Here is a 12,709-nt window from a genome sequence, read left to right as displayed (position 1 = left end):
TGGACAAGAAAAATTGTTGTATAAAGAGCAACAAATTGCTGGCCGTCTTTTTCAAAAAAAAATTTGCCACGTGACAGTTTATTATTCGTCTACGTGTACAAATGATTGGCTAGGAATGGTGGTATGGTGTTATTTTAAGGGGTGGTGGCACCCTAACATGCCCCTATATACCAGACTTTATATTATAAAAATATTTATATAAAAGTACAATTGAACATAAAAATATTTAGTGTAAGTGACTAAAGAGAGAGTAAGAGGTTTTTAAAAGGAGAAGTAGATGTGGATATTTATAGATGGAAATTAATTAATTAAAAAATATAAAAAGAACTTACCGTGCGGCTGTCACAATGTAGCCGCACGAGCAGAGGTCGATCGGCGATTCAACCAGCATGTAGGCGTGCGGCTGGGCGGGCGATTGGTTTTGGGTCCCCGCCCAATGGGGCTGCATTGTGGACGCCCTCATGGAAAATGGAACAGTGAGTAGACCAATGGCGTTGTTGGTAGTTTCAATTTAAACTGGAAACCTTCGGTGTCAATTTGTTCAAAGGGCTCCATACGGTATCATTAAATTGAGCTTGTGGAATTGGGATTGAAGGCTTCAATTCCATATATAATGTTTGGTGCCGCGAGATATTTCGATTTGGAATTAAATTATACTCCCTGCGTCCCGGCTAAGATGACACATTGCTTAGCCGGCACGGGATTTTAGGAGTTATTGGTTAGAGTGTTTAATTGGAGAGAGAGAATGTGAGTGTAAGTATTAATGTAGAGAGATAAAGAAAGATGAATATTTTAATAGGGATGGGAAAAAGTGGTTGAGTGTATTAATTGGAAAGAGACCAAAAAAGGAAATGTGTCATCTTAGTTGGGACAAACTAAAAAGGAAAACATGTCATATTAGGCGGGACGAAGGGAGTAGTTTCAATTCCTCCCAATTCTATAATTGAAATTCTATATCAAATAAATAAAGAATATTATAATTTCAAATAGTTATAAAATTGGGTTTCTTCACAAACAAACACACAAACAAACACATACATTGTGTGCGCACACACTTCAAGCCCGACGATGAGGTGTCGAGCCTCGAGGGCAAGGGTTTTAGGCCTGTGGGGGGGGGGGGGGGTTCGGGCTCTGGTGGGGGTCTGGAGCCGGTTAGTGATGTCGTCCGATTGGGACGACGACGACCAAAGGCAGGGGACGAGGTGGAATAAGCCAAGAGCCTCTTGCACCTCCATAGAGAATATTTTATTTGGATATGCTGAAAGCCGTACATTTTGACACTATCCATATGAAGTCAGAACAAATTGGAGCCAAATAAGGTCCTTTATCAAGCATTTCAAGTGTGATAGCGTCGTTGCAATACTCTTTTTAGTATCTTTTATTATGTAATTTTAATATTTAGGACTTTTCAATTATGTGATTTTTAAAAAATTTAATATGTAATTTTTTATTTTTTTAATTAAGTATATTATATGAAATATTTTAATTTAATTGCATTTGAAACTAAAAAAATAAAGTAATTGGAAACATGAATAGTTAAGTGAATGAATGTTGGAATAAAATTTAAAGATAATTTATAGTAGAAATAACTAGAAATAAATAGAATATAATGAAAAAGTAGAGAATTTTATAGAAGAGAAAGAAAAATATAGAATGAAAATTATAGAATAAATGAATATGTAGCCTATATATGTTTCTATTGTAAACATTTCGCAAGTGTTATGTTTTGCACATCCACAAAGGCATGAGGCATCTACGCAGAACACAATGCTCTATATATTCAAGTCAACACTCCTATTACTAGACCTCAAGAAAACCCTCTTGGATTTGCATCTCATCATCAAGTCGGTATTTCTTTTCATGGGGTGCAACTGAGTGTGTCTGCATCCGCACCAACATAGTAATAAAAAAAATCAAATAATTAATAAAAATAAATTAAATAGACACATATTAATTTTATGTTGTATTAGAAACAACATGGGTTGCTGTGTTAAATAGCACAACAACCAGAACACCTGACGGTGTACGAAACATACTAGTGATCCTCGTGGCAAGCGTTGACACTCGGATATGCCGACCCTTTTACAACTCGATTATTTTGAAGTAATGTTTGAAGTAGCTAGCAGCTTTGGCAGCTTCGGCAGTAATACCTATAAACAACACAATTGTGATTTATGAGGAAATTCGAATATTGTGGAAAAACAAACTGTTGTTACATTAGTTTTCAAAAAATTAATTGAGTTATGTACCACACGGGGATCGATACTAGTAGTTAAAAATTGGGCATCTTGAAGCATTATACACACATTACGCGCACACATACACAGACACAAACAATGCACACACACTTCGAGCGATGTGCAAATCGAGCTCGATGATGAGTTGTCAATCCCCTGAGGTAGGGTGTTCGGGCTCTAGTGGGGGTCGGGAGCCAGTTCGCGACGTCGTTTGACTGGTACAAAGGCGACTAAAGGCAGGAGACGAAGCGTAATATGCCAAGAGTCGTCTGAACCTCCATCGATAAGAATATTTCATGTGGATATTTAAAGTTGTATATTTTGATACTATCTCTATGACGTAATTAGAACTATAAATAGTTAAACAAAATGGACGTTGTTATCTCTTAATCTCAATATACTTTTACCTTGAACATATAAATAAATTTATCTTTCTTTCATTTTTTTTCTTGGTATTTTAAAGAAACCTAATATGAACTTAATATTTTAAAGGAACGTAATATTAATTGCAAAAGTAGGTGGCTCGAATTTTAACAGAAAGCGCAAATAGTTATGCTTAGAGAAAGGATATCGATATTATTATAGGATCAAGAACGGTTACTGGGCCGAAAGTTGTAAAAAGAATGGGCTTTTATTTAACGAATTAAGCCCACAAATATAAAGCCTTAATTAATCAGTACAGAAATTAAATAAAATAACGGTTTCATTACATGGGCTCGAAAGCAGGATCGGTTCTAAGCCGCCACCTCCGTTCCGCCACCGCGCACCGCCCCGACCCTCCTCTCGCCGTGAAGGAACTGACCACCACGATCCTCAACCATGTCCGCCTCGGCCGCCTCCCGAAAGCAATCTCCATCCTCTTCTCTTCCGCCACGCCTCTGCCTTTCTCAATCTACGCCCATCTCTTCCGAATCTGCGCTTCCAGCAAGGCAATAATCGAGACCCGCAAGCTCGAATCCCATCTCGTCACCTTCAACCCCGACCCTCCCGTCTTCCTGCTCAACCGGGCCATCGAGAGCTACGGCAGATGCAACTGCGTGAACGATGCGGAGGAGCTGTTCGACGAAATGCCGACCCGAGACGGCGGCTCTTGGAACGCGATGCTCACCGCGTATTCGAGGAACGGGAAGGCAGAAGAAGCGTTGGACTTGTTCGCCGTGATGATTGGGGAAGGGGTCTCTGCTTCCGAGGTCACTTTTGCTAACGTTCTCGCCTCTTGCGGCAGCGAATTGGATGTTTGGCTTTCGAGGCAGGTGCATTCTCTCATTGTGAAATACGGGTTTTCGGGAAATGTTATCTTGGAGAGCTCGATCGTGGATGTGTATGGGAAATGTGGGGCGATGATTGATGCGAGGAGGATGTTTGATGAGATTGAGTATCCAAATGTTGTGTCTTGGAATGTGATTGTTCGGAGGTATCTCGAATTTGGGGAGGGACACGAGGCCGTGAGAATGTTTTCGAGGATGTTGAAATTGAATGTGAAGCCGATGAATTATACTGTTTCTAACGCGATTCTTGCTTGTTCGAGTTTCAGGGGATTGAGGGAGGGTGTTCAGATTCATGGATTCTGTTGCAAGATCAACATGGATCGTGATGGAGTGGTTTCGAATACTCTGATTGATATGTATGCCAAATGTGGAGATTTGGAGAGTGCAAGAACCATTTTTGATCTGCCTTGTTCCAAAAATGTGATCAGTTATACTTCAATGGTGTCAGCTTGTGCTATCAGTGGAAGAATGTCAGAAGCTAGGGAGCTATTCGATGAGATGCCTGAACGGACCGTGATATCTTGGAACGTGATGCTGGCGGGTTACACTCGCACCTCGGACTGGGAAAAGGCGTTGGAGTTTCTAATATTGATGCGTAGAAGCACTAGAGATGTGGATCACGTCACGCTTGGGTTGTTCTTGAACATATGTGCAGCGATCCCGGATATGCATCTAGGGAAGCAAGTGCACGGATGTGCCTATAGACATGGCTTCTGCTCCAACGTTTTCGTTGGGAACGCCCTTCTTGACATGTATGGGAAGTGTGGGAACTTGATTGGCGCGAGGAATTGTTTCTACGCGATGAGCCACTCGAGAGACGAGGTCTCTTGGAACGTGCTGTTGACAAGCTTTGCGCGTCGTGGGATGAGCGAGCAGGCAATGCTGGTGTTCTCGGAGATGCTAGGCGAGGCCCGGCCGAGCAAGTTCACGTTTGGGACGATGCTGGCCGCGTGCGCAAACATATTCGCGCTCGACACGGGGAAACAGATTCACGCCTTCATGATCAGGCACGGCTACGACATCGATGTAGTGATGACCGGAGCTCTGGTAGATATGTACTCAAAGTGCCGCAACATCGCCTACGCCACGAGGGTGTTCAACGGGGCCTCCCGCAAGGACGTGATCCTCGTGAACTCGATGATTCAGGGGTGCTTGCATAATGGGGTGAGTGGGCGTGTGTTCGAGCTGCTCGATGCGATGGAGGAGGAGGGCGTTAGGCCCGACCACAACACATTCCGGGGGGCGTTGCGGGCTTGTGTCTGCGATGGGCGTGTGGAGTTGGGGGCGAAGCTGTTTGAATCGATGAGTGAGAATTACTATTTGTTGCCTCATTTGGAGGATTATGAGTGCATGATTGGGTTGTACGGTGAGAATGGATTGATGGATGAGCTTGAGGCTTTTCTGAAGAAGTTGCCCTTTGAGCCTACTGCAGCAATGCTCATCAAAGTGTTTGATTTTAGTCGAAAGCACAAGTGGTTGAAGCTGGGAGAGTGGGCTGCTGATCGACTCAATGAGTTGAATCCTTCGGTTCCATTCCTATTTCAAATTGTTGATGATGAATGATGATATTGATATCTAACAAGTCAAAAATTTGGAGTTGAGCCGAGCGGTAGAGTTGACTAGTGCATAATGACAAAATTCATGAAACGAAACTCGTGGGGTTGGATGCTGTAAAGAAGGCCGTTGTTGACATCGGAAGGCGGGTGGTGCAGCGACGGTTGCTTGCTATGGATGGCGGAGCAAGAATGGAAGTGAACCCCAACCCTTCGGAGTCGGAAGTGATGCACCATAGAGTTGGGGGTAACTCCAAATGCCAAATTTAATGTAATTTTCCTGTAATAAGTGTGCGTGTCTAAGTAATTACCAATTGGAAAAGTAAGAGATATAGAAAATCATCTGGGAGTATTGAAAGGTTGATTTTTTATATAATTATTTATATTATAAAAATCATCGATGAGCATTGAACTAGGTGTCAAACAGGATGAAACAGTAAGATAATAGTTGCACCTAAGTCCAATCTACTGAGTTAACCTACTCCATGTGTGGACTGATTAGTTATAACTTTATCGGACTAAAAAAATTTCAATCATAACCCTTTAGTTTTAGCAGGTTAGTTGGATTAGTTCACAAATTCCGGACTGCACTGACATCCCTAACGATAATTTTCAATGTTTTTTTTGTGGTGACTCAAAGTACTATTGTAATTTTGTAGCACTAGATGAGAGTCACACGTGACATGGTTGTGGGATTGTTCTATCGCTATCCGGATGTATGTCCAGTCCCTCACGGCCTCACCACCTTTGTAACGTGTGTGGTTCCCCATCATCACTATCAATTCAAACAAAATTGAATTCCATAATTTGGAGATCACGTTTGAAGCATGGGTGTAAAGCTTATCATAATGTAAAGAATAGAAAACATGAAAATAATTATTCTATGTAATAAATTCGTTATAAAAATGATTTAGTGATTGAAGTGAATATTCAATGTCAAATATATTGTACAACTATAACCACGATTTTAAACCATTACACTCCCACCGTCCCATTATAATTGATCAATTTTTTTTTTTATTTTGGATTGTCCGTACAAGTGATCGAGTTTTTTTTTTTTTTTTTTTTTCAGAAAGCAACATCTTCATGTCTCTTATTTTTGGAGTACATTATTCTCTCTTATCTCTCATACTTTTTTATCTCTTATACTTTATTCTCTCTTATCTTTCATACTTTTTCATTTCTTATACTTTATTCTCTTCACCGAACACCGTTTCCATCTCCATTTATCTTTTACTTTATCAAATTTCATTAAACCCGTGCTACCTAATGGAGAAGAGAATGAATCCAACGCAATGTAAAGTCACCAAAAAATGGCAATAATTAGGCTAAACGTAGGACAGATGAACTCTCCTCCTAACACATTTCAAATTAAAATCAAAATTTCCGATTTTCCCCTCAATTCTTCCTTTATTTCTAACTAATTAAGAATCAAAGACATATTTACACGTGTGCCATATTCAATAATATTAGTAGTACTACTTAACTAATCGTGTAGCACATTCTGATCTGGATATTACTAATTTATTAAAAAGCTCCTAGACAGCTAGACTTGGATGCTCTCTACGCCCATATATTTTTTTGAATTAAAGCCCAAAAAAATTCCTATTCTTGAATTCCATTGATTGTGATTATAGTGATCAGCAACTCATCACACACACAATTGTGGGATCTTGCAAAATATGGGGTCATGGTTAGCAAGATCAAGAAACATCAAATATTTGCTCAAGAGAAACATTTGTTTATTTGATAACAAGTGTTCATCAACTCACTCTTTCTTACATACAAATTCTCCTTACAAGACCTTGCCTCCTTACAATGCCCTTCATGGATTCTGCGCCTCTGTTTTGTCATTTCGGCGGTCGGAATCTTCCATGGTCGGAAAACAAGCTCAAGCTGATGATGATGATGAGGATGTTGATGATGGAAATCAGGTAACTAATTTTATCTCACTTAAATGTAATTTAATTTATGGGAATTTCAGAAAAATCGAAACTCTGTATTTGTATTTACATGAAATGTTGAATAGGATTGTATATTAATGTTTATCTATAGAAGGAAGAAATCAATGTGAAAATTTATTGTCAGCAAACTACTGAAATAATAAATCTATGTTCTATTATGAGTCGATGCAATAAATGTTTCTTTATCTGTCAGTTTTCGAATTGTGATTTTTATTTCAAGTTCTGTGAAATAAATCGGTCTTGCAATTGCAAGAAAAATTAAGAAGATAGATATGTTGATATTACAAAGTTTATGCCTACATGTGTGACTATCGTGTGTCTCTCTCTTTGATCTCTTTTGATTATTTGGATGAGTATGGATTATTGAAGACCTATCTATGTATTGAAAAGAAAGAAAGTTGTTATATGATAGGTCCGCTTACTTAAAAGCATTCACAATTTAATTTATAGCACCCACTTATGAAATCTATTTAATACTCCATCTGTCCGTGAATAGGAGTCCCGTTTTTCCATTTTAGTCCGTCCGCGAATAGGAGTCCCGGTTCACTTTTACCATAAATGGTAATAGGGTCCCACCTTCCACTAACTCATCTCACTCACATTTCATTTAAAACTAATATATACAAGTGGGACCCCTATTCCACTAACTTTTTTCCACCCACTTTTCTTAACATTTCTTAAAACCCGCGCCGCCCATAAATGGGACTCCTAATGGCGGACGGAGGGAGTATATTTTAATGTTTTATTTTATCAAACCTCATGATACATTAAGAATTTACATTTATTATTACCTTGTTCACGAAAAATTAGCATGATAGTGAATGATATGGAGTAGTTTTTTAATGTGCATTTAATAAAATACGAGAGATAAAAAAGGTAAAAGTTGGAAAATTATGATTTTAATGATTTTTTTATCCATATCTAACTTCTTCATTGAAAACTTTAGTTATTTAATAATTTCAATTAAATTTTTTTTGGAGCCTCTTTTCTGAATCTCATTAAATTTTATGAGAAAGAATGGTTGAAATGGTGGACCACATAAATATACATTGTAAATAATTAGATGTATGATTATAGTAAAATGTGAAAGTTTTCATAAATAGATAGGATAATTTTGATGAGCGGACAAAAAATTGAAAAACATGATTATTTCTCTGGGATGGACGAAGTATACTGATAGGGGTTAATGTGCTACAAAACTAGGAACCATCCCATCTTTAAAGTTAGCATTAAAGGGCCCATTCGGTTTGAAGATTATTTCTCATAATTGAATAGATATCATATTTTGTTCATGTATTGAATCTCCAAACTTAATCCTAGATGGATAATCATATGATAAGAGTCATAGTCATTCTTCATACTAAAACAATCTCACACTTAATCCTAAATAGATAATCATATGATAATGAATCATAGCAATAATAGATAAATTTTCGGAATAACCCTATCTTTAAATTAGCATATTGTATACATATAAGTAAAATCTAACCAACTGTAAGCCCATTAGCCCAATAATAAAATAAAAGAAAAGATTACAGTAGTTTTAGCTAGGTTAGAACAATTATACTACTATTTGTTTTGACAATCTATTATATCTTCATTTTTTCATGGTAATTTTCTACTATTTGACAATATATTTTTCAAATAACATGGATGTTAAATGATTAGATTACACTGTGATCAGGGAGACTATGTGTTTTTAAATGCCAATTTATTTATGTAACAACTATATAAATTTGATCAGAGCATAGAATTTCCTGGTGGAAGAGTTGGATTCACTACTCAAATGGAATTCATTGCAGAAGTCACTGACAAAAGAGTGCCTTGTTATCGCCTTCTTGATGATGATGGCTTTCTCATTTCAGGCACTACATTTGAGCAGGTAATTTATATATCAAAGTAGTAGTAAGTAATTTTTATATCCACATTTTTAAAGAGCAATTTATGACTAAAACTTATTCTAAAGGGTAAAATAGTAATAACGACTACTATCTTCGTCCATATATAGCTATTAGTATCATTTTTTCATTTGGTCTGTCCACAAAAATTAGTCTCTTTTTATTTTTGACACGTGTTTAGCTGGAAAAAGAAACGGCGGTGAAGATGTACGAAAGTATGGTGGGTCTTCAAATAATGGATACAATCTTTTACGAAGCGCAACGACAAGGGAGGCTTTCGTTTTACGTGACCTCAACGGGAGAGGAGGCCATCAACATTGCAACAGCTGCTGCTCTCTCGCCCGATGACATTATATTGCCACAGGTAAATAGATTTAAAACGATCCTTCAAAAACTATTTACCTGTGGCAATAGACTTTTTAAAGGATAATTTTTGCTAGAAATATAAAAAGGGTTGTTATGAACAAGTTCTTTTTGTTTGTGTGATCATGACCAGTATCGGGAGCCCGGGATCCTGCTATGGCGCGGTTTCAGCATGGAAGAGTTTGCAAGCCAATGCTTTGGGACAAAAGATGGTCATGGGAAAGGCAGGCAGATGCCAATACATTATGGCTCCAACACCCACAATTTCTTGACTGTTTCCTCACCAATCGCGTAAGTTAGTTGTCTCGGCTTCTTCATGTTCAAAACGACGTTGTTTTAACGCTGGAGCGCTGTGTATGCCAGGACGCAGCTGCCTCAAGCTGCGGGCGTCGCTTACTCTCTTAAGATGGACGGGAAGGAAGCGTGCGCGGTTGCTTTCACCGGGGATGGTGGCACCAGTGAGGTATTCTTGTAAATACGTAAATTATTTCCAAATTTTATTGTTGAACTAATTTTCCCGTTCTAGTTTTAGAAATGTACTCTTTCTGTCCCACTAAATGTGAAGTATAGAGTACTGCTTCATGACACGAGAATTTATGTAGTATTGTTTTGAGAAGCAAGTGCAGAAAATAAAATAGCGATGACGTTGTAAATGTTTAATTTAAAACATATAATGTCTCACTTTTGGCATGACAACCCAAAAAAGAAACGTGTCAGTTTCAATGGGACAGAGAGTATTATCGAGAGCTTTCCAATTTACAGTCGAATTTCACACCTAAATCTGAAAAACTAGGTTATTAGTCAATGGAAGTATTAAAAATTCATGTATCTATATATGAAATTGATAAGGTATTTTATATGTATTTTCCTATCCAAAAAAAAAAGATATTTGACATATATTGTAAAATGTTTGACAGGGAGATTTTCATGCTGCAATGAATTTTGCAGCAGTGATGGAAGCCCCAGTGTTGTTTATATGCCGCAACAATGGATGGGCTATAAGCACCCCAATTTCACAGCAGTTTAGAAGTAACATAAATATACAAATATTTCTTCACATTTTATTCACAAAAACTATCAAGTTGTGGTCATCAATTGTGCCTTGCAGGCGATGGTGTGGTTGTGAAGGGGCAGGCGTACGGAATTCGGAGCATTCGTGTCGACGGGAACGACGCTCTCGCTGTTTATAGTGCGATACATGCAGCTCGGGAGATGGTTGTGCGTGAACAGAAGCCCGTGCTAGTCGAGGTAAACATAAATGTAGGAGTGTGTATTTGGGTAATTAGATAGATCGTGCTTCGAAAAACTAATTAACAAGTTGTTGACTATAAGGTGATGTTCAGTTCGTTAGACAAGATATTAGTGAGACACTTACAATATGTGATAAATCAAGATGAATTTTGTCTAGAATTAAATTAGTCAAATGAGTGAGGTGGATAGATAATCATGATATATTGTCAAAGATTGAATTTTTTAGAAAAAAGGATAAAAATAAACATGCGACAAGTAAAGGCAACCAAACGACCCCTAAGACCTTACTCAACGGAATTAGGTTGGTTATTTTCAACTGTGTGTTTTACCAACTAAATTGTGATTCGTCTTATAAATGCTTAGGCACTTACATATCGAGTAGGGCACCATTCAACATCAGACGATTCTACAAAATACCGACCAGTGAGCGAGATTGAGCAATGGAAAAGTACCGGGAATCCCATGACGAGATTTAGGAATTGGGTTCAAGCAAATGGTTGGTGGATGGACGAGCAAGAAACCAAGCTTCGTGGGGCCATCCGGAAGCAGGTAGTTTTCCCGATGCATTAAATTCATAGTAGTAGAAGTATGTTTTATCGATCTAATAATCTCGACTGATTGCTTTGCAGGTGTTGAAGGCCATTCAAGCTGCGGAGAAAACACAGAAACCGTCTCTTGAAGATTTGTTCAGCGATGTGTATGACAAGCTTCCCTCAAATTTGCTAGAACAAGAGAAATCTCTGAGAGAAACCATCAACAAATATAAACAAGATTTCCCTGCTGATGTGCCTCTCTAGGTTCCTTATTCACAATGTGCAAAGAGATGAAATTGGAATTAGTACATGCATTATTGGAGTTGTAATAAACTAAATAAAGATTAACAATCAGATTATCAATATATTTTTGAAAGAGAAACGCCTGTCAACTTATGCTTCATAATCAGACTTGTTTCTTTTTTGATTTTATTTCATATTTACTTGTCCGTCTCAATGAAATATCCGACTTTTTGAATGACATGAGATTTTAGGAGATAAGCGATGACGAGAGAAAATATAGTTATATGTATTTATGGCGATAGAAAATACTTAATAAATTGAGTAATAATGATGCTTAAGAAAAATGTAACTGGGTAATGATGATTTTTTTTTCAAAAAAATAGAAGTGCATGAGACAAACTAAAAAAAATAGACATCTTCATTGATACGAGAGACTGAGGCGTACCTAGCAATTTGCGTATGCCAAGATTCATCAATTCCTCACAAGTCAAATCGACAATTTTATATTGGTGAGATCAAAATAAGTTCATATTAATATGATTATTACGAATTAATAAAAAAAATTAGTTTCAAACTGAATAACGCATCGATCTCACAAGCTAATGATTGAATACTATTGAGTTGTTTTTTGGCTGTATTTAGCTAAATAACTTTGTCGAACTAGTTCTGAAATACTCCAATATTCATCTACGATATACGGAGTAAAGTTTTTCTTTTTACTTGATTCGTTGATTCCTAAACTCAATTAGTAGTATTTCTAAAATCCACTTCCTCGAACCACATTTTCTAAACGAACCAGAAATAAATCAAATTGATCTTGTAAAAGATATCTAATGAAACTGCCGTTGGAATTGAGATCTCATTCAAAGATATCAAAAGTTTGGCCCTTGCGTAAGGATTATACCCCACGCTCTTTAGCACGAGATTTTGAGTGCCCTTTTTGTTCAATAAGAGACCAAAGTGGATGATTGACTCATTCCATACTAGAAATAATCGTAGGAACCTCTATTCAATCCTTTTCCTTATTGTTGCTGGATATCTCGTTCGTACACATCTTTTCTTTGTTTCTCAGGCTTCTAGTAAGTTACACACATAGTTCGAAAGGTCAATTTTTTTGTGAAAGGAGTATCACTGGCTTAACTCCTTGATTGTTTGCTTTGATTTCGATGAAACCGGTTTGTTACGAGCAAGAAACAATGGAGTATGAATTAAAGTCTACCGACCCATAATAGAATTAAAAAAAAAATTAACTCTCTAACGGATGAATTGTCCAATTTTAATTTAACTTTATGGTATACTTAGACTCATTCCCGCCACAAAATTTAAAATGGGCAAATCCGCCATTCAAACAACCGAAGTTACTATGCTATTACAACAGTAAACAGACAAAAAAACAAGA

The 12,709-nt window shown here is 37.4% G+C and overlaps 2 protein-coding genes across 2 annotated transcripts; both read left to right on the top strand.

Annotated features, from left to right (window-relative positions):
* The first annotated feature begins 2,947 nt into the window (after window positions 1–2,947).
* LOC125204012 (Tetratricopeptide repeat (TPR)-like superfamily protein) lies at window positions 2,948–5,441 on the top strand. Its single transcript, XM_048102549.2, has one exon. It carries the CDS (start codon window positions 2,948–2,950, stop codon window positions 5,066–5,068), a length of 2,121 nt encoding a protein of 706 aa, XP_047958506.1. The 3' UTR covers window positions 5,069–5,441.
* Window positions 5,442–6,506: 1,065 nt separating this feature from the next.
* On the top strand, window positions 6,507–11,473 carry LOC125208179 (2-oxoisovalerate dehydrogenase subunit alpha 1, mitochondrial-like). The gene is made up of 9 exons (XM_048107761.2): window positions 6,507–6,992; window positions 8,767–8,904; window positions 9,102–9,284; window positions 9,417–9,574; window positions 9,647–9,746; window positions 10,201–10,312; window positions 10,392–10,531; window positions 10,898–11,083; window positions 11,164–11,473. Exons 1-9 carry the CDS (start codon window positions 6,741–6,743, stop codon window positions 11,329–11,331), a joined length of 1,437 nt encoding a protein of 478 aa, XP_047963718.1. The 5' UTR covers window positions 6,507–6,740; the 3' UTR covers window positions 11,332–11,473.
* Window positions 11,474–12,709: the final 1,236 nt, after the last annotated feature.

The sequence above is a fragment of the Salvia hispanica genome, chromosome 6, assembly GCF_029641045.1.
Source record: "Salvia hispanica isolate PSC_SH4W2 chromosome 6, Shi_PSC_v1, whole genome shotgun sequence".
NCBI lineage: Eukaryota > Viridiplantae > Streptophyta > Magnoliopsida > Lamiales > Lamiaceae > Salvia > Salvia hispanica.
Note: the sequence above shows the minus strand (reverse complement) of the source record. Positions and strands in the feature narration are given on the sequence as shown.

What these genes read in the sequence shown, in the direction of transcription:
- LOC125204012 (XM_048102549.2), top strand. Translation starts at nt 2,948, where the DNA reads ATGGGCTCGAAAGCAGGATCGGTTCTAAGCCGCCACCTCCGTTCCGCC.
- LOC125208179 (XM_048107761.2), top strand. Translation starts at nt 6,741, where the DNA reads ATGGGGTCATGGTTAGCAAGATCAAGAAACATCAAATATTTGCTCAAG. An exon ending in GGGATGGTGGCACCAGTGAG is followed by an intron (nt 9,747 to 10,200) that starts GTATTCTTGTAA and finishes AATGTTTGACAG; the next exon opens with GGAGATTTTCATGCTGCAAT. An exon ending in GTGGGGCCATCCGGAAGCAG is followed by an intron (nt 11,084 to 11,163) that starts GTAGTTTTCCCG and finishes ATTGCTTTGCAG; the next exon opens with GTGTTGAAGGCCATTCAAGC.